General features: G+C 39.3%; 1 protein-coding gene across 1 annotated transcript in view; it reads left to right on the top strand.

Annotated features, from left to right (window-relative positions):
• Positions 1 to 10,261: 10,261 nt before the first annotated feature.
• Cds2 (CDP-diacylglycerol synthase 2) overlaps positions 10,262 to 27,462 on the top strand; it is a 63,336-nt gene continuing 46,135 nt past the window's right edge. The window contains exon 1 of the mRNA XM_027955040.3: positions 10,262 to 10,564. Within this exon, the coding sequence (XP_027810841.1) occupies positions 10,508 to 10,564 (57 nt within the window). The 5' untranslated portion in view covers positions 10,262 to 10,507. The remainder of the gene's footprint in view (positions 10,565 to 27,462) is intronic.

Here is a 27,462-nt window from a genome sequence, read left to right as displayed (position 1 = left end):
GCCCCTATATTAGTATCTATATTAGTATTATGTATTCCATTCATAATACATTCCATACATAAAAGATACATAATATTCCATATATGTAACCTATTTATTTAAAGATCCTGTCTCTAAATAAAATACAAAATAGGGCTGGGGATTTGGTTCAGTGGTAGAGTGTCTCTGAGTTCAATCCTCGGTACACACCACCCCCCAAAAAAGATTGCATTGTAGGGCTTAGGATGTAGTTAGTGCTGGAGCACTGGTATAATACGCACAAGGTACCAGACTCATCCCAAACAAACACCTTGAGCATGTAAATACCTTTAATGAGATTAACACCTTGAAGTAGTATTGCTGAATGGAAGAACATAATTTTTTTTGGGGGGGGGGACAATATTGGAGATGGAACCTAGGGTCTGCATGCTAGGCAAGCACGCTACCACTGAGCTATATTCCCAGCCCTTTATTTATTTATTTTTATAACAACTGTTTTTAAAACTTCCAAAACTTGAAGGCAAACTGGATGCCCACTGATAGGCAAATATATAACCGTGGTACACCTAGATAATAGAATATTATTCAGCTCTAAAAGGAATTGATTTGGGACATAGATGTAGATCAGTGGTAGAGCATTTGCCCAGAGTGTCCAAGGCCCTGGTTGTATCATCTGAACTGCCTCCCCCCAAAAAATATTATCAGAAATTGTTATAACAATAGCTGCGCACCATGGTTTATGCCTATAATCCCAGTGAGTAGGGAGGCTGAGGCAGGAGGATCACAAGTTCAAAGTCAGCCTCAGCAATTTAGGGAGGCAACTTAGCAAGATCCTGTCTCAAAACAAAACATAAAAAGGGCTGAGTATATGGCTCGGTAGTGAAGCAAGCACTCCTGAATTCAAAAAAAATAAATAAATAAAAATAAAAAATAAAAACAAATAAAGAAAAAGGAAAAGAAAAAATAAAAGAACTTTATGAAATAAAATATGAAGACAGCACTTTCAAATACTCAAAGTAACCAAATCTGATCTGAAAAGTCTGTGTTTCATTGGATTCCATATATAGGCAAGACCTTTTTAAAATTTTATTTTGAGTCAGGGTTTTGCTAAATTGCCCAATCTGGCCTCCAATTTGCTATCCACCTGCCTCAGTCTCCTGAGTAGCTAGACTTCTAGTCAGGTGTGCATTACCACACCCAGCTAAACTGATGGGTCACTAAACTGACCTTTAAAAGATCATTATAGGAGCCTGGTGCAGCAGCTTGGGAGACTGAGATAGGAGAATTGCGAGTTCAAAGCCAGCCTCAGCAAAAGGGAGGCACTAAGCAACTCAGTGAGATCCTGTCTCTAAATAAAATACAAAATAGGGCTGGGGATTTGGTTCAGTGGTTGAGTGCCTCTGAGTTCAATCCTCAGTACACCCCACCCCCTCAAAAAAGATTGTATTGTAGGGCTTAGGATGTAGTTAGTGCTGGGGCACTTGTATACTATGCACAAGGTACCAGACTCAATTCCCAATATTGAGGGCAAAAAAAGATTTTAATTTATAGTCCAGTCAATACTGTGTGTATGGGGCATGCCCATTTCCCCTTATCTTCCTAACTTTTAAGTATTAGTGATCTTGTTTTTATTTTTTTTTTCTGTGTTGCTAGGGATTGAACCCAGGGCCTTGCTAATGCTAGATGAGTAGTCTAACCACTGAGTGATGCCCCCCCCAACCAAAGTTGGGCATCTTTCATTCATATATATGTAATATATGTAGTATGTATACATATTATATATATATATATATATATATATATATATATATATATATGTACATATTGCATCCCTACTCTATTCTGTCCCTCTGACATGTATCTATTTATATCACATATATCTATTCACTGAATTTTATTAGATGTACCATTATTTTATGTAGCACAAGATATAAAACACCACCAAACTATGATCTAGTGCTTTATCATTTAAAATTTATATTTTATAATTATTAAAAGAATGTTTATACTTTAAAAAACATTATTGTCTTATAGCACTGTTGTACATACATTTAAAAGATACATGAGGGCAAAGGGTGTGCTCAATGATAGAATGCTTGCCTAGCATGTGTGAGGGTCTGGGATTGATCTCTAACATCATAAATAGGTTAAGGCATTCATACTATTTATTTACATTCAGAACTTCCTACCCAGTTGCTTATAGTATTGTTTTTCTTTTTTAAATATTTAGTTTTTAGTTTTTTAGGTGGATACAATGTCTTTATTTTATTTTTTATGTGGTGCTGAGGATCGAACCCAGTGCCTCACCCACGCTAGGGAAGCACTCTACCACTTGAGCCACAACTCCAGCCCTGTTGTTTTTCTATATACTATCGTGCTCTCTGTTGTCAAGGGTGTTGATGATGTAGCATTTCTGAAAAGTGCTACTCTTTTGTCTCTTGAATTGCTTCCAAGACCCTGCCACTCATTTGTAAGTTTTGATGCTGGCATTTTCTTGCTTTATGTGTGATCAATTATTCTTTGTGATAGAATAGCATGGGCAAGGCCCTGGGTTTAATCCTTAGCATCAAAATCAACCCCTTCACAATAACATCATAAAACAGTTTCATCTATTTGTGGGAATTTTCCTTTTTTGGGTCCCTTAAAATAGCAATTCCTCCAACCTAGGTGCCTTAAACAGATGAATGGTTAAAGAAAATGTGGTATTTATACACAATGGAATATTACTCAGCCATAAAGAAGAATGAAATTATGGCCTTTGCCTGCAAGTGAATGGAACTGGAGACTATCAAGCTAAGTGAAATAAGCCAGTCCCAAAACACCAAAGGCTGAATGTTCTGATATGTGGATGCTAACACACAATAAGGGGGATGGGGAGGGAAGAACAGAAGTTCATTGGATTAGACAAAGGGGAATGAAGTTAAGGGGGGGATGGGAATAGAAAAGACAGGAATGAATCAGACATAACTTTCCTATGTTCATATATGAATATATGACCAGTGTAACTGCATGTCATGTACAACCCCAAGAAAGGGATCCTAGTTAGAACAAGTTATATTAGATGTATATAGAATATGTCAAAATACACTCTACTATCTAAAAAGAACAATTTTAAAAGAAAGATGAATAGCCACAGTTATTAAAAATAATATTAAACACATTCCTCCTACCAAAAACAAATAGTAGCTTCTTTGGAATACGTTCATTCTTCTAGGGAGAAACATTTGTTTCACTCATAATGAATTTATATTCTTTTGCTATTCTGTTTTAGTGTTCCGGATTTACACAATATTTTGGTTTAATGCCATATCACAATCAGTCTGAATATTTTTTCTTTTTTAATGCTGAGAACTGAGCTCAGGGACTCACACATGCTGAGCACATGCTTTACCACTGAACTACACCTGCTCCCTGAAGACATTTTAAGTGACAAACTCCACTGGCATTGTACCGACGATGCATATGAATCTATTAAAATGAGGACTTAAAAATGGCTATGACCTGTGGTCAAAGAAGGCCTCTCTGAGAAAGTAGATTTTATCAGAGAAGCTAGGAGAGTAAGAACAAGCATTCTAGGCAGAGAGAAAATCATGATTAAAAGGTGGATATTAAGGCTAGGAGTATAATGTAGAGCCCTTGCCTAGCATAAACTAGGCCATAGGTTTGATCTCTAGCACTGAAAAAAAAAAAAAAAAGAAAGAAAGAAAAAGAAAAATGTAGGCATGCTTAGAAGGTATGCAGTCAGTGGTGTGTTGTAGATTACAGAGGTTGATATATCCAGAGCATACTGAAACATAGGGAAGTAATGAAGGTGAGGTTGGCAAAGAAAAGCAAGATAGAGATCACACAGGACTTTGTAGGCTCTCTGTAAGTATAAGAAAAAAGTTCTCAAAAGCAGGTCTTTTACATGATCCCATTTGCATTTTAAAGGGGTCACTTTACTTTAACATTTAGTAAAAGTACTATTCAATCAACGGGAGAATGGATTAAGTACATTTTTATCAAATGATGGGTTGAAATTTTAGAAAAGAATAATAATGATTCATCAAATTCAAGTTAGTTTTAAAAATTCAAATAAATATAAGCCGAATAAGAATTGAAATTATATATTTAGTAAATATTTATGAGACCTTACAGTGAGTTTCTAAAATGTAAAAGGAAAAACTCCATAAAACATAAGGAATGGATATAGAAGTTTAGTGTGCCTAGGAACACAGCACTGATGAATAGACGTTAGGTTTCAGTGTTAGAGGACACAACTCAAACTGATAAAAGTATTAAGATTTTGAGCTGGGCCTGTGCTGCATCCCTGTAATCCCAGTGACTAGGGGAACTGAGACAGGAAAATCTTAAGTTTGAAGCCAGCCTAAGCAACTTAGTGAGACCCTGTGTCAAAAATCAAAACAAAACAAAAAACAAACATACAAAACTGAAACAAAACAAAAAAACTGGATTTTGTAAGAGGCCATGTATTTGGACCAGGCACCTGCTCAGGGCCCAACAAACCAAACCAATATAGAGTTTAATCATAGTAAGTAAGCTTTGGTTGGTTGCAGAAGATCAATGATCTAATTAAGCTGTAAACAATTAACTAGTTAAGTTATGACCAATTAAGTGATTGACTGACTAGGCCATAGTTAAGTACAAACCTGTCATCTTCCTGCTTTAGTCTTTTGAGTTGCTGGGATTATAGGTGTGTACCACCATGCCTGGCAGAAATGGGCACTTTTATTCAATGTGAGTAGGAATACAAATTGATGCAATTTTTTTGTTAGGAATTTGAAAATGTGTATCAAAAGTCTTAGAATTGTATTTTAAGATTTTATTCTTTTTTTTCAAATGTCGATGGACCTTTATTCATTATTTATATGTGGTGCTGAGAATTGAACCCAGTGCCTCACATGTGCTAGGCAAGCGCTCCACTACTGAGCCCCAGCCCTAACCCCATAAGATTTTATTCTTTTATGTAAATGTACACTTGTGTCTATTTTTTTTGATATAGAAATTAAATCTCTAGGACTTTTTCCTAAGGAAGTAATCAGAGGTAGTTCCCAAGATCAAGCATATTTAATAATGTTTCTTACATGATCATTAATCCATCCAAATTGGAGATATCTTTAAAGATTAACAATTTCTCCTTATCTCCCTCCTCTTCCCGCTCCTCCCCCTTCCCCACCTCCAGCCCCAATACTGGGGATTGAACCCACAGGTGCTTTACCACTGAGCTACATCCAAAACCTTTTTTTTTTTTTAATTTTGAGATAGGGTCTTGCTAAATTTTTGAGGCTGACCTTGTGCAATCATCCTGTCTCAGAATCCAAGTATCTGTGATGAGATGTAGGTGCCCCTGCACCCCCATATATTTGCTTTTGTTAGCAGGTAAATCTGTAAGATGGAGTATTACCCAGCCTTTAAATTACCATTCTTAAAAAGCATTTAAGGATAAAGAGAAAATTCATGTTATAAAACAACATAAATAAAGGTTTTCTAATTTTCTGAAACTGTTATTATCTCTATATATGTACATAGAAAATGGAATGGAAAGGTAAGAATATAAATATTCAAAAAAATTTTAGTTGTAGATGGACACAATAGCTTTATTTATTTTTATGTGGTGCTGAGGATCAAACCCAGTGCCTCACACGTCAAGGCAGGTGCTCTACCACTGAGGTACAGCCCCAGCTCCAAGAATATAAATATTGACAGCAATTATCTGTGGCTGATGATACTACAAATAATTTTAGTTTTTTTCCATTATGCTTTTCTGTATTTTCTACACTTTTTAAGTTTTATTTATTATTATTATTTTTGGTACCAGGGATTGAACCTAGGGGTACTTTACCACTGAGTGACATCTGAAGCCTTTCTTATGATTTCTTATTATTTATTTATTTTTGGTACTGGGGATTGAGCCAGGGATGCTTAACTACCGAACATGCTTAGGGCCTTGGTAAATTGCTGAAGTTTGCCTGAAACCTATAATCCTTCTGCTTCAGACTCCCAAGCCACTGAGATCACAGTTGTGTGCCACTAAACCTGGCATATTTTCTACACTGTAGAAATATTAATGAATATTGGGAGAAAAATGCTGTAAACTATTTTATGTAGTTTCTTTCAAATTTCTTTTTTTTTTAATATTTTTAGGTGGACACAGTATCTTTATTTTATTTTTATGTGGTGCTGAGGATGGAACCCAGTGCCTCATGCATGCTAGGCGAGCACTCTACCACTGAGCCCCAGCCCCTGTCAAATTTCTTTAAAAATTAAGATCATATAGTAGTCATTCTCAATCCTTATTAGACTTACCTAGGGGTGTTTTTCAAAAAGTCTATTCCCCTTTGGTCTCCAGAAATTCTCAAATTGAGCTGGGGTGGTCCTTCCAACAGTAATTTTTAGAAGCTGCCCAGGTAATCCTAATGAATAATCAGGATTAAAAAAACTACTATTATAGCCAGGCACTGTGGTTCATGCCTGTAATACCTGCAATTCAGGAGGCTGAAGCAGAAGAATGACAAGTTTAAGACCAGACTTGGAAATTTAGCAAGTCCCTGTCTCAAAAATTTAAAAAGTAGCTGGATGCCATGGCAAACACATGTAATCCCAGTGGCTGGGGAGGTTGAGGCAGGAGGATTGTGAGTTCAAGGTCAGCCTCAGCAACTTAGTGAGGCCCTAAGCAACTTTGAGAGACCCTGTCTCTAAACAAAATATAAAAATGGCTGGGGATGTTGCTCAGTGGTTAAGTACCTCTGGGATCAATCCCTGGTAACACACACACACACACCAAAAAAAAAAAAAAAAAAAAGAGAGAGGGAGAGAGAGAGAGAAAAGAAAATTTAAAAAATAAAACGGACTGGGGGTGTATCTCAGTGATAAAGTGCTCCTGGGTTCAATTACCAGTATCCCCTGCAAAAAGTACTCTTACAGCATTTGTGATAAATAGGTAAATATTTGTGCTTAGAGCCTCTAGACTTATTGGTTAGAAAAAGTAAAACCTTGCTTATTAGAGAGAAGACTAATACATAATATACAGTTACCTAATAATTTAGTAGGCTTGTAAGATCATGGAAGTACAGGATTTGTATTTTTTGAAGATTATTTTTTTCAGTGCTGTGAATGAACCCAGGGCCTTGAACATGCTAGATAAGTGCTCTATCACTGAACCACATCCCCAGTCCTGAAACCTTGACAATTCTGCCTATTCTCAATTCAATGTTGCATGTCATTTTATTAAATTGGATAAGTTTTAGTTATCTGAGAACACTTGTCAAACTGTGATAAATAAAAAGGCAATATGATAAGCTAGAAAAAGCAGGTTAAGGCTGTTTTTTTTTTTCAACTTTTTTTTTTTTTTTGGAGTTGGTGGGGAACTTGTGCATGTTAGAGAAGCGCTCTATCACTGAGTTATATCAATAGCCCTTTCCACAATTCTTAAATAAATGTACAGTTTAAAGAAATGATTTTTGATAAGTTTTCCCCTCTAAGAGAAATAATATCATTATTCTTGGAACTCAAGAATTTTCATGTCACTTGTACCATTGCAGTTTTCAGATATTAAGATGAGGGGAGTTGTTTTTATCATGAAATAAAATTAATTATAGCAATAGCTACCCATTTACAATCAGTCTGAACATTCTGGGGATTAGGAATCCCATGCTAGTTATTTTTGTTAACACAGTATTTAACAGTAATGGAACTAAACAAGGAGTATAATGAAATCACTGTGTACAAGATATGCCACAAACCTGGAAGAAATAACTTTCAAGAAAAGAGTTAATTTAAGGAACAGAAAAGAAATCAAATTTGGGGTATGTTGGTGTATGTTGTAGTCTCAAGTATTGGGGAGGCTAAGCACAAGGGTCCAAATTCAAGCCAGTCTGGACAAATTAGCAAGACCTGTCTCAAAATAAACATTTTTTTTTTTTTTTGTACTGGGGAGTGAACCCAGGAGTGGTTTACCGCTGAGCTGTATCCCCAGTCCTTTAATTTTTTTTTTAAATTTGGAGACAAGGTCTTGCTAAATTGCTTTGAGCCTCACTAAACTGCTGAGCCTAACTTCGAACTTGGAAATCTCCTGCTTCAGCCTCATGAGTCTCAAAACAAAACTTTTACAAAAAGGACTGAGGATGTAGCTCAGTGGCAGAGTGAACCTGGGTTTGATCCCAGTATAATAAACAGACAAACAAAACACTATTCTAGTAGTTGTGCAACGTTTTAAAATAGAAAACAAAGTTCAGAGTTCAGGGCACCTTCAAATTTGTTAAAAGCACTGTTTCAAAAATTGGGGAATATACTCTTTTTAAAAAAATATTAATTTTGTTGTAGATGGATATACAGTATCTTTATTTATTTTTATGTGGTGCTGAGGGTCGAACTCAGTGCCTCACACTTTCAAGGCATGCACTTTACCACTGAGCTATAGCCTCAGCCCCTGGGGAATATACTCTTATGGCGATCAGGATATGTGATGGTTTTGGTGGCTCACGCCTGTAATACCAACTATGTGGGAGGCTGAGGCAGGAGGATTGCAAGTTGGAGGCCACTCTGGGCAATTCTGGAGCCCCTTTGTCAAAAAGAGAAAGGAAGTAGAGGGCTGGGGAAGGGGGAAGTAGCTCAGTGGTGGGGCTTTTGCCTGGTTTAATCTCCAGGAGGCAGGATGGGGGCAGAGGGGAAAGAAATCAGGATTATATAATGCCTTTTTCAGAATTCTCATTTTGTTACTGAAAATATGGAAAATCTTTATGGCATTGGAAAGAGACAAGTGGCCCTTGGAAGTATATAGAAGTGCAAGGTTTATTCAGCACTGGTGTGGGCTCAGTGGAGTCTTTTTCAAGGCTGAAGACAGTTCTTTGTTCTCATTATCTTTTATACAGTACATCCTACCAGGTTTCAAGACTTCCCCATGCAAGTAGCCTTGATTTCCTTTCCCTCTTTCCAAGCAGCTGTGGTTCCTGCCACAGCTGCTGAGCAAGCATGAATACAGAAGCAAACTAGCAGGTTGCAGTTATTAACAGAGATAAAAAAGAAACATCTAGGAAGGAGTTACCACTTCAATTTCTTTCCCCAAACGCCACACAGCTCAGGTCAAAATTATAAACAGGAAATTGCAACTTCTCTAAGGCAAGTTTTTCTCATTGTTAGATAACAATACGATTAAGGATAGAGAACTCGTGTTTTGCGTTGTTTGTAAAGAAGCAAGTAGGAAGCATAGAAGGTGATGCCCAAGCAACACAGCTATTCATGAATTCAGGCAGGCTGTATGTACGTTGGTTAGCTTGTATTCTGAATTGTATTTCTTACTAGGCATTTTCTACCAGGTAGGCCTTGGTTAAGTCATTTTCCTTCATAAGTTTTAATTCCACTCAAAAAATATTTAGGGGGCTGGGGTTGTGGCTCAGTGGAAAAGCACTTGTCTTGCATATGTGAGGTACTGGGTTTGATTCTCAGCACCGGATATAAATAAATGAATTAAACAAAGGTCCATTAACAATTTTAAAAAAAAATGGAAGTATTTAGGATGTGTCAGGTACATAGGAGACCCTCAGTTAAAAAAAAAAAAAAAAAGGCAGCATTCCTGTTCCCAAACTCGTCTTAACAACAATCCAGTGGCTGAGGGGATAGCTCAATAATATTGCCCAAGTTTAACATTCAGTAGGCCCTGTGTTCAATCCCCAGGACCAAAACCAAAACCAAAACCTCATAAGAAATTTGAAACACTGAAGATGATCTTATTTGTAAAATGAAAATCACATCCGTTGCCAAGTGACATGTGGCTTAAACAAGATAAACCAACTATAGCCCACTCAGCTCTATGCATACCTAGAGACTGCTTGGCAATGCACAACAGACTTCAGTTTGGGTTTCACTTTATTTTCACGTGATTCCCTCCTCGTAACCAGGTTGGCTCACGGAGCCTCACCACTTAAGGTCTGACAAATGGGTTCTTAAGTAAGCCTGGAACCCCAGCGCAGTGAATTCTTGCAGGCTAGACCCTCTCGGGGGCGCTTCTTGCCCTCAATAACCATTTACTTTCAAGACCTAGAACGCCGGAACCGCTACATTCGCGGTTAGGCGGGAGTTTCCATTGGCTAATCTCGCTCTGAAAGGCACGTTTTCCCCGCCCCCTTGTGGTGCTGTCCAATGCGCGTCTCTCTGCTCTGTTCCGCTCCGCCCCGCCCCGTTGCCCCGCCTGCCTAGTGTATTCCCGCTATTGGCGGATCTCCCGGGCCGAGATGGCGGCTGTGCGCGTGCGCGCTCTCTCCGAAACTCTTCCCTGGAGGAGGAGCGATTGGGAAGGCCGGGTCCTCTCGGCTCCGGTGGAAAAGCAGCGGAGAAGCTGGGCGGAGCTCCAGGGCTGGCGACCGGGCTGCGGAGGGGCCTGCGAGCCGCTGCTGAGCTGCGGAGTGCTCCGGTGGGCGAGCGAGCGAGCGAGGTTGGCGGAAGGAGTCTGCCCGTGTTCGAGCTGAGTTGAGCTGCACGCTCCGGCGGCTGCGCTGCTAGCCAGTGGCTACGTCGCGCCGGGGTCTCCAGCATGACGGAGCTGAGGCAGAGAGCGGTTCGCGAGCCGGACTCACCGCCCGAGGACAAGGTAGCGGCAGCGTCCGGGTGGGCGCGGCCCGGGCAGCGGAGGCCCGCGGGGAGCGCGCGCAGCGGGGTGGTCTGGCTCTCTGACCCTTTGTCGCGGCCGAGAGCATTGGGCCTGGGCAGCACTGAAGGTCCTCCAGGGCCACTGCAGGGCACGGCTGTGGATCGGGTTGGGGATGGTACCCTGGGGGCGTAAGGAGGAGCGCGCGGAGATTGCGCACGGCTGCCTGCTTCGCAGGGCTGGTTGGGGCATCCCCCACCTCCCTGAGGCCTTCCTGGGTGAGAAGACTCGAGACCCCGCAGAGCCTTCTCCGACTTCAGGCTCATTGCTCTTGTTAAAAATGTTATTTTGGGGTGGGGAAATCGAGACAAGGCCATAGGATTTGTCTTCTGGGGGATTTAAATCCCTTCTTAAAAGTTAAATCCGTTGGCTTTGATCAGAGAGGTGTCTTGACTCACGCAGTGAACCAGCCGGTTAGCAGGTGTTGGAAGGTCTACTTCCAAAGGGTTGTTTCCTGAGCCAAATGTGGGCTTTGATGGGGTAAAGAAGGAGGCCATCTTGGCGGGGATACAACCGGTTGGGGGGTGAGATGGAAGAGGGGTGGACTCCTTTGATTTAAATGTAAGGTTTGCGTAGGGAAGTTGAAGGTGAAGGATAGTTGTGTTACTGTGAACGTTGAATGACGACAAGAAGATTTGGGATTTTTGCGGTAATATTTATGCTTTTCAAGTTAGTAGTGGTCAGGAGCAAAAAGAAATTGTTTCCCTCCAGTGTCTGGGGATGGAACCCAGGACTTTACACGTTAGGCAAGCACTCTACCACTGGGCTACATCCGCAGCCCAGGAGCAGTGTGCTTGGAAAATGATCATTCAGTGATGTGTAGAATAGACAGGGGGAGCCTGAATCAGAATGATGGAGATTGGTTAAGTCGGGGGTCAGGGATTGTCTGTGGGTGACCTGCAGATGTTTTCTTTGACCAACATGTTCTCTTAAAAATCAGAAGATCTCTCCTAACAATCAGAATTTCTTTCTCTTTTTGGATTATTGGAGAATGTGCTATCACGTTCTCACCTGATTAATTGTTGTCTGGAGCTGAGGGTCATCTATTCCTTAGCAATCCCTGTTGCCTTAAACTAGCTCCATAGCACCCACTCATGTAGCCTGTACTTTTTGATTACTGAAGGAAAGGGAAATCAGGAAGGAAGTGATTATATGATTTGGTGACAGGATGTCAATAGAATAGTTTTACAAGGAGGAATGCTCTCATGAAAAAAAAATTTTAAAAACGACTCTCTTGTTATTGTGTAGAGTGGATCATCCAAGGAGACTGTCCATTTTGATGTTTAGGATATATTGGAGAAAATTTAGGGCTCGGGATACAGATTCAGGAGTTCATTGCAAAGATAAGGTACTTTGTAGTTTACTCCTTCAGATGAATATCCTGGTTTAGTCCCAAACAACTCTGTACTCATCCTGGTTGGTGAGTGTTCATGTGTTTGAAGGTACTGTACCCTTGTTTAAGGATGAGCTCATGGTTGGTGTTAAAGGAATTCTGTGGACCAAGAAGGTGTGAGAAGAGGGAGAAGGATGATAGCTGGCGAGGCTGTATTTTTGAAAAGCTAACTGTAATAACAAGATATGGTAAAGCAAAACAAAAACAGTCCAGGGATTATGAGGTGAAACAAAAATTTTACCCTCTCCACTCCTTGGATCCATCCTCCAAAGATAAAGTGCCAGTTGATTCTTAATTTTTCACATTCATGTTTTAGGTAGGGAGGACTCCAGGAGCTGTCCAGCTAAAGGTGCCTTAATAATTACAACTGTACTTGGAACTACTTATATAATGAAAGGACGCCTGGGTCATGAGGTCCACTAGGTGCTTACCATTCTCTAAAATGCAGCAGCAGCAGTTATGCCTTCTGTTAAAAGCCTGATGTAGTGCTGGGGCTATAGCTGAGTGGAAGAGTGCTTGCCTAGCATGTGTGAGGTACTGGGTTTGATCCACAGCACCACATAAAAATAAACAAATAAAGTAAAGGTATTCTGTCCATCTATAATTACAAAAGAAAGAAAGAAAGAAAGAAAGAGCTAGTCCATTACCCAGAGCAAAACAGTTTCTCTCCCCATCATTATTTCTGAATTATCACATATGGGATTTTAAAATAAGGGTACATTTATTTGACTTTGGTGAGTGTATAAAGTGTTTTTAAAAGTTGCATTTGTTCTGTTTCATAACTTGGGAAAAAAAAACTACCGGTATCCTTGTGTTATAATCCAAGGACATTAGAAATAACAAAATAAGGGTGTCTTTCTAGAGAAATGAATTGTAAAATCGGAACTTTCTTATTTCATAGAAAAATCCAGAGAACAGTTTTTCAGGTCACTTCTTTAAAAGAGCTAGAACAAGTTTGAAAGATTCCTCAAAATGCTACAGTTGCTTAATTGTTGTGGCAAAGCTATCTTGTAAATAGAAAATCACTAGTATCAAAATAATTTGAAGAATGTGTTTATAAAAGTCAGGAGGGGTATTGTTATATTTAGCATCCTAGAATGGAAGTTTCAAAGCCAATTGCTAATAAAGGAAATGTTCTCCTCTGAGATCTGTGCTTATAATTTTAAGGTCCCAAAGCACAGTATAGTTATAGTTGCCAAGCACAGAAACTTGGAATTTAAGCTTTGGGAATGATTTTTTTCCTCTCCAACTTTTTTTTTTTTTCCCCCAGTGGAGCTTAGGAAAAAAAAAAAGGATGAAATATGGGGCAAAAAATTGACATCACAAAATTTATTGTTGGATTGGCATTTCAGGAGATTTTGAAATTAAAGTTTTAGGTTTTCTTCTTTAAGTAGATGTTGAAATGCTATTAAAATTAGAACTTTACTTGTTTCAAGTCTTCCTTTCTCAATAAAGGAAACCAATATGAAGTAAACGACATCATGTAGAAAGGGGAGTTTATGCTTTAGCTGAAGATAGTTATGGTTAAGAGCAGGGGATTATAAAGAATGAAATTGTGGCATTTGCTGGTAAATGGATGGAACTGGAAAGTATCACATAAGTGAAATAAGCCAGACTCAGAAAGCCAAAGGTTGAATGTTTTCTCTGATATGTGGAGGCTAGTACAAAATAAGGAGTGGGGGTGGGGGAGAGGGAATGGGGTGGAGAATTCCATCAAAAAAGAAGGAAGACCAGTGGGCTAAATGAAAGGGACTGAGGGGGAGGAAGAAGAGATGAGATAAGAAAAGAACAGAGGAATGAATTAACCTAACCTTTTTGTATACTGTGAATATACCACAGTAAATCTCATCATCATCTATACCCACAAGACACTAACAAAAAAAGAAAAAAAAGTCTAGAAGTAAATATCAGAAAGATCAGTAGAGTTGAGGGAAGGGAACAAGAAAAGGGAAGAGGGGAGAGAAAGGGGATATAATGGGGACTGAATTTGAGCAATTTATATTCCATGCTTTTTAAATTATGTCAAAATGAATTCTAATGTTATGTATAACCAAAAAGAAGCAAACAAAAAAGAGCAGGGGCTTAAGTGTCAGCTAGATCTGTCTTGAGCCTGGACCCTGCCACTTAGCAGCTGTGTAACTTTGAGCTAATCATTGAACTTGTAAAAGTCTCAAATTTGTTCATCCCTAAAATGGGAGTGATAAAATTTCCCATGCTCATAGAACAATTGAATGGAATTCAGTGAGTAATTATGTTTCATACCCAGGGCAGAGCTTGACACATTGTAATGACATGTCAGCTATTGTTGCTGCGGGTAAAATAGTTTTTTAATAGGAAAAAACTTTCAGTCTTAGAAGGTGATTAAATCTTAAAGTTATTAGTGTTTGGAATAATCTACTTACAGTCATCACTTTCAAGTTTTATAGAAAGAGTTTGGACTGCTGGGCATGGAGGTGCTTACTGTAATCCCAGTGACTTGAGAGGCTGAGGCAGGAAGATTGCAAGTTCAAAGTCAGTCTCAGCAATTTAGTGAGACCCTATCTCAAAAAGGACTGGAGATGTGCCTCAGTGATTAAGTGCCCGTAGATTCAATCCCTGGTTATCCCTCCCAACCTCTGTGCTTCCTCCAAAAGGAATTTTTTGGTACTCATATCATAGTCAGGCCTTAAGTATAGAAGAAGCACTGGGCATTGCTGTATGCGGTTATTTTCTTTCTTTCAGAACTACTGAGGACTCTAGTGAGTAATTAAAATGGTTTTCTGGTGGAGTTTGAGAATGAACTATTGAAATAAAATTTAAGAGCTATAACTTATTTTAGATGTAGGAGGATTCCCCCCCGCCCCTCCATATCAGGGATTGAATTCAGGGGCATTTAACCACTGAGCCACATCCTCAGCCTTTTTATTTTTTATTTAAAGACAGGGTCTCGATAGGTTGCTTAGGCTGGCTTTGAACTTGCAATCCTCCTGCCTCAGCCTCCCAAACTGCTGGGATTATGGACATGTGCCGCCGTGCCCAGGGAGAAATGCATTCTTTAAATATATATTTGTACATATAGACGTGTGTGTGTGTGTGTGTGTGTGTGTGTGTGTATGTGTGTATATATGTATTTGTTTATTTTTTTGGTTCTGGAGAACTAGCCCAGGGCTTCATATGCAAGCTAAGCAAATACTCTTCCACTAAGCTAAACCTTCAGCCTTTTTTCTTTTTCTTTTTTACATTGGAAAGTGATTTGGGAATCGGAAAAGCAATCTCTGGTGCATTGTGGTATACACCTGTAATTCCAGCTACTTGGGAAACTGAGGCAGGAGAATCACAAGTTTGAGGCTGTCCTTAGTAATTTAGTGAGACCTTGTCTCTAAGTTAAAAATGAAAAGGACAGGGGATATAGCTTGGTGGTAAAGTGCCCCTGAGTTCAATCCCTTGTACCAAAAATAAATAAGAAAGAAAGAGAGAAAAAGGAAAAATAAAAATAGAAAAAGAAAAAGTAGTAAACTCTAACTACGGTTTCTAAGCTTCACTAGGGAAAAGAGGTGAAAGATTGCTTTGTCATATCACCCGTTATTCCAGGTTTCTAGTTTATGTTGATCAAACAGTATGATTTCATTTTAAAAGTTCGATTACTTCTCAATTTACAACTGTTAAAATTCATTTTTTTTCTTTTTTAAAATTTTTATTTATTTAATTTTTAGTCATACACGACAGTAGAATGCATTTTGATATTTAATACACACATGGAATGTACATACATCAATCATATTGTCTATTCTATTCTGCTGCCCTTCCTATCCTCCCTACTCCTCCCCTCCTTTCATTTTTTTTCCAAAAACCTAATTTTGTTTAAAATGTTTTGTGATTGCACAGGTTAATATATTTCATTAGAAGAATTAGTATCTTTTAAAAATGTTAAATCACTCATCATATGTTAGTAGAAAGGACCTTAGAGGTTATTATTTTATAGGAGAGAATACCATAATCCATAGAATTGAAGTTTTTGTTCAAGTTTACATAGTTGATTTGATACAGAGTTGTTAGTAGTATGAAGGGCTTCTAATTCCTTTTTATTTCCCCAGCATTATGCTACATAATGCTTTCTTCAAGAATATAGAATTAATTTACAGACTTTAAAAGCATCTCCATTAACTTTGAAAAGATGCCTGAATATCACCTATTTTTCTTATGTGACTTTAAATCTGAAAAATAGCCAAATAAGTCTTTGTAAAGGACATATATAAAAATAAAAATAAGCTGGATGTGGTGGCACACACCTGCAATCCCAGCAACTCAGGAGACTGAGGCAGGAGGATTGCAAGTTCAAAGTTAGCTAGCTTTAGCAACTTAGCAAGACTGTGTCTTAAAATAAAAATAATAAAAGGGCAAGGGAATATGGCTGTGGGTTCAATCCTCAGTACCTAAATAAATAAATAAAGGTCTCAGTAAGTGTGGAGATTTTATAGAAAAGCATTTTTTTTTTGGATAGAGAATATTGATTAGATCAGGTTTTCCCAGTTATTGGGTGACTGGTGGTTTATATATTTTGAAGCCCTTTCCTGGGAGTGGCCACTGGAGTTCTTGAAAGGAACTCCCAGAGTGATGCTCGGAGACCACAAGACTACACCCAGAACAACTTAGGTGAGGCTGCCTGGAAGAGTACTTTCTGGTTGATAGCTTTTAGTACCAGAACCATTTGTTCTGGCAACATTCAGTCTTTCAGTATTCAGCACTTCTCATTTGCTGGCTCCAGTATGCTGTATTCAGTGTCAGTGCTCATGAGGATGCTACCCAGGATTTTATACTAATTTTGATTCTCAATAATCCATTCTTTTTCTTTTTTTGCTTATTTATTTATTTATTGCTTATTTAAAGGAATCATTTATTTATTTTGCATGGTACTGGGATTGAATCCACACATACCATATAAGTGCTCTATCACTGAGTTGCCCCTCATCCATCAAGTAGAAATAATGAGAAGATCTTTGTTTATGTTATTGGTACTGGGGATTAAATCCAGGGATGTTGAACTATATCCACAGTTCTTTTTTTTTTTTTTTTTATTTTGAGACAGGATTTCACTAAGTTGCTGAGTAACTGTTTGAAAAAGTTTGTGTCAGTGTTTTCAATTTTCCCATCTTTTCTGGGATCTACATAGGGAGAATGTATTTCTCCACCTGGTGTTAACTTAATACATGTCATGTGTTGTGGAGTCTCCCAGACCTCCTTTACTGGTGCTGGAAGCTGTTGGGAAAAAGTACAACCATTCCTCTGGTTTATAAGAGAACAGACACCTACTCTCAACTATTAATTTTGCTAGGGTCTTGTTGAATGAATACTGATTGGATCCTGGCATTGAGCAGAGTTCCTGCCTTCCAAGTTTTGTCACATGGTGACCAGTTGGTTGGGGGAGTAATGAGATGCCCCTACAGAATCCCTATTAGCCAGCTTTTCATGCCAGTCACTGATCTTTGTCCTATGTTGTTTGCCTGGTAGTGGGAATGGCATCGGGCCTGCTAAGTTGAGTGACCTTCTAAAGAAAGTTTAACTTTGTTATGTTATTTTAACTAGGCAGTGCCTGGTTCAGAATTTGAAAGGAATGAAGAGTACTCCTTCCTCACTCACTTTTCCCCAGAGACATCCCCATGCCAGGTGGTAGTCCTCATAAGTGCTGTTGCCTGTGTGGAAGGACCTGACCTGTCCTGCCAACATCAGACATCCTTTTGCTTTGCTGCTTCTGGCATTAGCTCCTTTGTATCAGGTTCCCCCAAGCACTAGTTTGGGGCTTCTTTGTGAAGACTTTGCTGTGTTTTTTTGGGGTGGGGTGGGTGAGTACTAGGGATTGAACCTGTGGGCGCCTAACCACTAAGCCACATCCCCTGTCCTTTTTTGTATTTTATATAGAAACACGGTCTCACTGAATTGCTGAGTGCCTTGCTAAGTTGCTGAAGCTGGCTTTGAACTTGCAATCTTCCTGCCTCAGCCTCCCAAGCATCTGGGATTACAGGCGTGTGCCACTGTGGCTCTTGACTGAGTTTTTGAAAGAGCAACACTTTCTGTTCTTGAGTTTCTGGCATTGAGAGGATGTTTGTCATGAATCCTGGACCCCTCAGTGGGTGACTTTTAGAGTTTTGGCCCCACAGTCTTATGTCCTGCTGGTCTGTTCCTATACTTTCGGTGGTCTACAAGCATTCTTAGGTTCCTTAGTCACCACAGACGGACTTCCTCACAAGTTTGACTTCTATTGCTCTCCACACTGACCCTCATTCTCCAGTTTCCTCTGTAAATAGAACCACAGATTCTTTAGTTACTTTGGCTCTAAATCTGTTAGTCCTGTGTGTTTCCTCTGCTTCCTGCCTAGTCCTGAATATAGGTTCTAACCAGGTATTAACTGTATTTCTTTTCGTTGCTCTTGCACATTTCATATCGTTTCGGACTTGATGCCTGCCTGGTAGTTAAACTTTCCTATTGAGCATTCTCTGCACTTCAGGATTTGCTCTCAGCACCTTCCATTCATGTGCATGCCTTCTATGAAGTCTGTATATTAATCCCTGTGTGTCTACCAGGAAAGTGTTATCTGGGCAGGGTTTGCATTAGCATGTGGACTTGATCTCATTCTCTCCCCTTCTGTCTTGTAGAACACATCACCTCCTCCCCAAGGGACCAGCATGAAGCCCAGGTAACTAGCCATTGTGTACAACTCAAAGTTCAGCATCACAGTTTGATGCCAGTAGTCTCCTTCCTGGATCAGGTGATTGTGCACTACAGGGTTATCTGTTCGTTCTCTCTGTTCTAAGTGGAATTGTAGAAGAGGGACAGGATGGAGGGGGCAGGATAACCTTTTCTGACTAGGAATGGGAGACACACAGCGGTGTCTTGGCTTACTTCTCCCCTTAGTGGAAATTTAACTTGTTTATGTTTAGGTAGAGTCTGTTGCCTGAGGGGCTTCATTTAGGTTGAGTAGATGGGGCCAGAATCCTCCAAATCCCAGAATGAGGAGAATTCTCTGTGCTGTAGCCATTAATTCACACTATAAGCTTAAATTAACCCATATGGTATATTTGGTTTACTGAAACCTTCTGGGTTTTAGACTTGGGGGATGGCCAGGTTCTCTGTAGATGAGTCTGGGGGTGGAGCAGTTGTTTCAGGTATACAGACCTTCAGTTTCTCTTACAGTCCCTACTTGTTCTGTCTGTCATTCCATATGTCAAACATTGGTCCAGGTCTTCTAGGATTCAGAGGGCAGAACGTTTCCATTTCCCCTTGAGCTTTCCTGAAGCGCTTAGTTGGCCACATGTTATTTCATCCATCTTAGCTCTTTCAGTACCAAGGATTTAACCCAGGGGTGCTTTACCATTGAGGCACATCCCCAGCCCTTTTTATTTTTTATTTTGACACAGGGCCTCGATAAGTTGCTGAGGCTGGCCTTGATCTCATTCTCCTGCCTCAGCCTCCAGTTGCTGGGATTATGGGCGTGTACCACTATGTCCGGCTCTTTAGTCTTTTTTGTTATCTGAAAATTTGTACAACTCTCATATCCACTGATGATCCCTTACCCCTACCATTTCTGTCCAAAGCCATACTTTCATTTCTTACTGTACTCATTAACGTTTATTTTAGTGGGTTATTGGGGCCAAAGGTGTGTGTATGGGGTGGGGGTCGTTTACTTTCTTCAACAGGAAATTGAATTTAGAGAAATTGAGCTGGTATGACAACAGAGAAGCAGGTAGTTGCAACACTTTTTATCTTTTTTTGGGGGTTTAGTTTTGTTGTGAAGGATAAAGGTGGTTCCTGTTGACTGATGACACTTGTGAATTCTGGGCTTGGTCAAGAGCAAGTGCCTGTGTTTGGTTGGAGGTGGGTGATGGAAGAGGAGAAGCCAGGCAAGTGTTGTGTGCTTTGAAGTTTGAAGGAAGCTTTTGAGAGATGGAAAAGGACAGTGCCAAGTGCCATGGATGTGTCAAGTAGAATAGGAGTAGACACGATTAACCTCACTCGTGTGTTTTTCAGAGTGGCTCAGTATTCATTTTACAGAAGACGCTGTCCATCTCAGAAGATAATGGGACCTAAGTTTTTTTAAAAATTTTTTTGTAGATGAATACGTTTATTGTTTTTTTAATATTTATTTTTAGTTGTAGTTGGACATAATACCTTTATTTTATTTATTTATTTTTATGTGGTGCTGAGGATCAAATCTAGGGCCTTGCACATGCTAGGCGAGTGCTCTACTGCTGAGCCACAACCCCAGCCTAATACCTTTATTTTTACTTACTTATTCTTATGTGGTGCTGAGGATTGAACCCAGTGCCTTACCAGCTATTAGGAAAGTGCTTCACCACTGGGACCTAAGTTTTTTGAGCAGCAAACCTTTATACATGCATTTGCCTTTTTGTGTGTGTGTGGTGCTGAGGATTGAACCCAGGATTTCATACGTGCCAGGCAATCGCTCTACTACTGAGCTGCGTTGCCAGCCCATGCATTTGCCAATTTATGGATTTTGCTAAGCTCTTATTTATATTTCTTAGCTTCTATTCCCTTATGAAATAACTAGTCCTATATATTAATAGCATGTTTCTTTAAACATTGCAGCAAAATCTCAGGCTTCTATACCAAAAGTAGTCCATGCCTTGTTTAACCGCAAGTAATTAAAAACTCAAAATCGTAAACAAGTTAGAAGTATGTTTTTTTTTTTTTTCAAGTAAAAGAAGTCCTGGAGGTTGGCATTCTGGCATTTTTACAGTGTGAAGGATTCGGATTTCTCTAACTTTTTCTCCTACCATTCTGCGATGTGGCTTTTACCTTAAGTTTCGGGGGGCTGCTGGAATTCCTACCATTGACATCCATAAGTAGGAATAAGGAAGGAGAAAGAAACGTGTTGTTTTCCTGTAAGGCTACTTCCTAAAAATGCACTATCTCTACCCATAATTTTGTAACCTAAAATGATAATCTTGAATTCTTAAGAAATTATGTGGAAATGCTCTGTTGAAGAGAACCAGAGATGGTTCTGCTTTAACAGGTTGACTTGTGATACAAGTTATCCACAGGCACCTCCTTCCTGGCTTGCAGAAGAAATATGTGTTTCCTGGATGATGAAACAGAAACTTGATAAAGATTTTACAGGTACCTTCAGGGTTGGGTTTGAAACCCTGGTGTCCTGCTTGCTATCTGAGGGTCTAATGTTGATGCCACCATGGCTAGCTCTTAACAGCTTGCTGGGACAGTTCTCTCTGGGAAATGAACCAGTTACGCATAAATGCATCTTAGTAGACAGCCTTCAAAATAAGAGTTTTTTCATGGAAAAATAGTGAAAGGATAAAGTTGAGAAATAGATCTGGCCTCATTTTGTTGTGTATGGAAATTGACTCAAGGGGACAGGCCAGCCAGCTAGAGTGCTGATTGTCTCTGGCCAGTTTTTTCCCATGGGATTAACTCTGAAGGCATAAATCATACACTGTCTCTGTTCCCTTCAACTATAGGTTGATATTGTCCCATGTTACTTTGAGTGTGAAGATAGCTTGAGGATGAACAATGGCCCTCTTGATTGCTAATCTTTTGGCTCCTTTGAGTACAGTCTCTCCTTACAGTCTGGTCTGTGCTGTGTTTGGGCTGCTGTCTGTCTTCTGTCATCTTGGGAGAGCAAAAACCTTGTGAGTTTTGTTATCACATGTACATGTCAGCCAGACACTCAGATTTCTCTTGGAACAGTTGCCATTTCTGTCTTCTCCATTCCTTGGAATTCTCTGTATAGAGAATTTTCAATTTGCACATAGTGGTCTTTTGAAAATGTGTCACTGGGGAAAAGCTATTTTGAGAACCTCTGACCAAGAACCATTTCTTTCAGAGATGGCAGCATCTCCTAGGGACTTTTCATCTGGCAAGTGAGATCTTATTGTTATGAGAGTCCTGTTTAGTTATTGGGAGCAGGGCTTTAAAGACATATTGTTTCTTAGATTTCAGGGAAGAATTATCTGATTTATTGGGACTAGTGTCTAACGTATGACTCTCATATTTCTCAGTGGTCTCTAAATATCCAAACGCTAGAACGAACCAGCAATTTAGCAATCCCTTGTCTCAATATAAAAGTTAAAAAGACTGGAGATGTAGCTCAGTGGTAAAAATGCAATCCTTAGTGTCAAAAACAAAAAACAAAAAACAAAAAACAAAAAAAAAACTTTCAAAAGATCCAAAAAGGGGCTGGTGTTGTTGCTCAGTGGTTGAGTGCTTGCCTCGCATGTGTGAGGCACTGGGTTCAATCTGCAGCACCACATAAAAAAATAAATAAAAGATATTGTGTCTCTCTGCAACTAAATAATAATAATAAAAGGATCAAAAAGGGGGTGCTGGTGTGAGCATTCTTCATGGCTATTAATAAAAAATAAATATTTAAAAAAAGAACCTAGGGCCTTACACATGCTAGGCAAGCGCTCCACTGCTGAGCCACAACTCCAGCCCCTCATGGCCCTTTATTTTCAGGGAAATTTGGCTCAGAATTTCCAGCCTTCATCACTTTACTTTATCACTAATCTCTCACCAGTTAGATGAATTTTTTCAGTGTTGCTCATGTGGTTGTGGAAGTTGACCTTGGGGACTTATTTTTCTGGTTGCTTTGAAGAATGTCTTGTTGCCTCACTATTCATTTGTGTGTGACTGACTTTAAGGCCTACCTGGGGTTGTATTAAGCTGGAGGATAAGAATGAATATGATTTGAAGAGTGGACAGAGAATGAGACAGCAGTCCTGAAATGTGATGGGGGACCTTGAAGACTATGTCAGCACCTACGAAGGTGTCTGCATTGAGGATGATATTTTGTCTTCCTTAAAATTATGAAAGTTTTGAAATTATTAAATTTCGTGGAAATATATGTATATATTTTTTGGTACAGGGATTTAACCCTGAGGCACTTTACCACTGAGCTACAACCAAACCCTTTTTTTAAAAAATATGTTTTTAGTTGTAGTTGGACATAGTATCTTTATTTATTTTTATGTAGTGCTGAGGATTGAACCCAGTGCCTTACATGTGCACGGCAGGAGCTCAACCACTGAGCTACAGCCCCAGCCCCATCCAAGCCCTTTTTATTTTTTATTTTAAGACAGGATCTCACTAAGTTGCTTAGGGCCTAACTAAAGTTGCTGAGGCTGGCCTTGAATTTGTTGGTGGTCCTTCTGCCTCAACCTCTAGGTCCGCTGAGATTATAGGTGTGGTTCACTGAGCCTGGCTAGAAATAAATTTTTGTGGAAAATAATGGAGGTAAAAGGAAAGTATAGAAAAAATTTACATTACCTTTAATTTCACAATCCAGAATGTAACTACTGTTAATTTTTTTTTTGGTGCATGTCCTAGATAATCTTTTTCTTATGATTTAAAAATGGCTGTTTGGTATTTTCCCTATATTTGAATGATGTGAGTATTTGTTAAATTGATCATGGCAGAATTGTTGGATTGCAGGTTGTTTCCTTTATGTATTGCTATGATGGACATTCTCACATGTATTATATTTCTCTGGATGTTCACGTAAGGTATTTTTATTAACATGGAATGACTAAATTAGAGATATAAGCTCTTAAATAAAGGCTTTTAAGCCAGGCTTGGTGGTACATGCCTGTAATTCCAGCAACTTGGAAGACTGAGGTAGAAGGACTGCAAGTTCAAGGTCAGCCTAGGCAATTTAGTGAGACCCAGTCTTAAAATAAAAGACTGTGGATGAAAAAGGACACTAATGGAATAAAACTTCTGAGACCTGGAAAAAAAAAATTGCAGATGTAGCTCATTGGTAGAGTGCCCTGAGATGAGGATCCTGTTCCAAACACATACAGAAACACACACATCCCCAGCCCTTTTTATATTTTATTTAGAGACAGGGTCTTGCTGAGTTGCTAAGGGCCTCGCTAAGTTGCTGAATTTGTGATCCTCCTGCCTCAGTCTTCCGAGTCTCTGGGATTATAGGCGTGTGCCTCTACACTAGGCTATAAAAAGGATTTTTAATACATAACTTCTAAATTACCTTTAAGAAAGATGGTGCTTATTTATAGTTTTTTAAAAAAAATTTATGTATTTTTTTAGTTGTAGGTGAACACACAGTATATTTATTTTTGTGTGGTGCTGAGGATCAAACTCAGTGCCTCACACATGCGAGGTAAGTGCTTTTCCACTGAGCTACAGCCCCAGCCCCTTATTTATAGTTAAAAAAAAAATTTTTTTTAGTTGTGGATGGCCATAATACCTTCATTTATTTATTTTTATGTGATGCCTAGGATCAAACCCAGTGCTTCACACATGCTAAGCAAGCACTTTACCAGTGAACCAACCCCAGCCCGTTATTTATAGTTTTGTGGAGTATGAGTATACTGATTATCTTTAGCTCTGGCCCACAGTGAATATTAATCTTTTCATGTATTCATTCAATCTGATGTGAGAAAAATGCCAATTGGCTGTTTCTCTTTTTCTGTTGGCATTGACATGTTCACATTTTTCTTGATTCCTAAGAGGATTTTTGGTTTTGGTGTTGGGGATTGAACCCAGGGCCTTTCTCACACACTTTACCACTGAGTTTTGCCCCTAACCCCTGCCAGTCATCTTTTGTTTTCCTGTGTCGACATGCTTGTAAAGGCCTCACTTCCCTTCTCATGGAGGTATTTAACTTAGTATTAAATTGTATGTTCTCTTAGTATTTATATAGTTTGCTTTTTTTGGTGCGTGAGTACTGGGGATTGAACCCAGGGGCGCTTTCCACAGAGCTACATTGGTAGCTTTTTTTTTTAATATTTAGTTTTTAGTTGTAGTTGGACACAATACCTTTATTTTTGTTTATTTATTTTTATGTGGTGCTGGGGGTCAAACCCAGGGCCTTGCACATGCTAGACGAACGCTCTGATGCTGAGCCACAACCCCAGCCCTACATTGGTAGCTTTTTAATTTTATTTTTATACATGGTTCTGCCATATTGCCTAGGCTGCCTTCGAACTTGTCATCCTCCTGAATAGCTGGGATTATAGTTGTGTGTCACCTTGCTCAACTAGCTGGAATATATTTTAATGAGTGGTTCAGAGAGATCTGAATTGTAAGATTTGTTTTCACAGGGTTTTAGAAAATGATCATTCATTTTTCATAGTTATTCCACTGTGGTAGCCAGGGAATATTTAGGGCAGGGTATGGCTGTTTGTAGGCTGGCTGCTTTAGTAGAACTGTGATATTACTACTATTTCTTGGCCACCCAGTGACCACTTTGCTGTGTGAATCCATTTCTAGAAGTGATCTTGCTTCATTATCAGAAATATTTTCTATTTTTTATATTTATTTTAGTAGTAGTTAGACATAATATCTTTAATTTTATTTGTTTTTATTTTTATGTGGTGCTGAGGACCAAATCTAGGGCCTCCAACATGCGAGGCAAGCGCTCTACCTCTGAGCCACAACCTCAGCCCAATTATCAGAAATATTGACTCCTTAGCCAAGAATAGTGGCACACACTTACAATCCCAGCAACTTGGGAGGCTTAGGCAAGAGATTGTAAATTCAAGACCAGCCTTAGCAATTTAGTGAGATCTGGTCTCAAAAAATAAAAATAAAAATAAAAAAGATGGGGATGTAGCTCAGTGGTTAAGTGCCACTGGGTTCAATCCCCAGTACAAAAACAAAAACAAAAAACACAGACAAACAAAACAAACTGCAAAACAACAACAATGAAAACCCCTCCCAAAACAAAAACAGGCTCCTATTTTATAGGGATGAATAAACAGATCTTCTGAAGTTCAATAACTTGAGAAGTTGGAAATTTGAACCCAGGTGAGCTGAATCTGAATCCATGTTCTTTGCCTTAGGCATTCTGCTTCCTTGGCATTCTGGTCTCCCAAGTCATTTTGACCCAGAGTTTTGCCAGTGGGCTCCTAAAACAAGGAGGACATGTGGGCTTCTCAGAGTCAGCTCTTGCCTTCTCTGTACTGAGTTCCTTGTGGCGGCACGCTGGAAGCAAGTATATCTTGAAGAAATGCAAGGCCTGTGTGCACAGAGCTCTTGTCCTCTAAGACCTGGCTCAGCTTCTTATGTGAAATCCTCCCAACTCCTCCACCCCATTTCTTCATCTCCCTCCCTTCCCTGGGCTTCTGTGGAAATTGGCTGTCCAACCCTCATTAGGTGTGGTCTCCTGCTGTCTACTCAGCAGATGGTCTCTGGAGTCTGGCCCTTTTGTCCTGTATTTCTGTAGCTCCCTCATGATTCAAAAGGCATGTTGTTTCATGGCAGTTCCTGGCAGGGTGGCAAAACTGTCCTTGGGGAACAGAGTCAGAGCTCACAGTTTCAGCTTTCCTGTTGAATTGGTCATGCACTTCTGTTTGGTAGACTTGGCTTATTCCTGGCACCTAACAGTTGTCAGGAGGTTGAGTTGGTGCTAAGTTAGCTGTGAAGATTAGGAACTGCCTGGGCAATGAGTACCAGGTCTCTGGTTTCAGGAGAGATATGTTGTGTTTAGTGACTAGTGTTAGGTAGCAAAAATAAAATAATGGCATGTTAGTATTTATTTTTGGTATTGAAGTACCACATTAATATATGTGTTAATGCTTCATTAACCTATGTGTTTAGAATTAATCCCAGTATTTTATTAAAAATTGCTTAGGATTTATGAAACTAAAAAGTAAAACGGCACAAAATTTGGACAAACTATAGAGTAGCATGTAAATATCTAAATTCACAAAAATTTATTGCTAAACATGAATTACTCTTCCTATATAGGTTACTAGATAAAGTAATAAAATTTAAATTTTAATCACTGGGCTGGGGATATAGCTCAGTTGGTTGAGTGCTTGTCTCACATGCGTAAGACCCTGGGTTCAATCCCCAGCACCACCCCCCCAAAAAAAACCACAAAAAAACCCAACTAAAATGCACTAAATTACTAAATTCAGGATTAAGATTTAAAACTCAGTCCTCTTTTAAAATATGTATCAATGGTGACATTGATTTAAGATTTTGTTTTTTCTCTGTGCTGGAAAACTCTAGAAGGAGGGGAATGATAAAACCACTCAACTGGAAGTCTTCCTCTTTATCTTCATCTTTAAAGAATTTCACCTGTTGTGTGGTAACTTTTAGGCTACTCTGGGTATGTAGAGACTGCTGCCTTTTAATTACTGATATGCTGTGGTTTTTGTCTCAAAGACTGTATTTCCTGTTTGTCTTGGTGTGCTTCAATTTCATCATTAGTATGGAAAGTCTTAAAACTGGACTAAGAATTAGTCTTCAAGTAGAGGCTCTGCTTTTATTGACTGATTTTCTTCCTCTTCCTGAGGATTATGGAAGGAAAGAAAAAGGTTTCTAAATGAGGACACCGGTAGGAAAGTCTCAAAGTATAAATGGGACAAGGAGAAAAGCATGTCATTTAGGATGTGTACCACACAGGAGTTATTTCTTTATGTTTTAGGTTGTCATTGTGTCTTGCCCTCCCCACCCTTCCCATTGTGGCTTA

The sequence above is a fragment of the Marmota flaviventris genome, chromosome 2 (genome assembly GCF_047511675.1).
Source record: "Marmota flaviventris isolate mMarFla1 chromosome 2, mMarFla1.hap1, whole genome shotgun sequence".
Classification (NCBI taxonomy): domain Eukaryota; kingdom Metazoa; phylum Chordata; class Mammalia; order Rodentia; family Sciuridae; genus Marmota; species Marmota flaviventris.
Note: the sequence above shows the minus strand (reverse complement) of the source record. Positions and strands in the feature narration are given on the sequence as shown.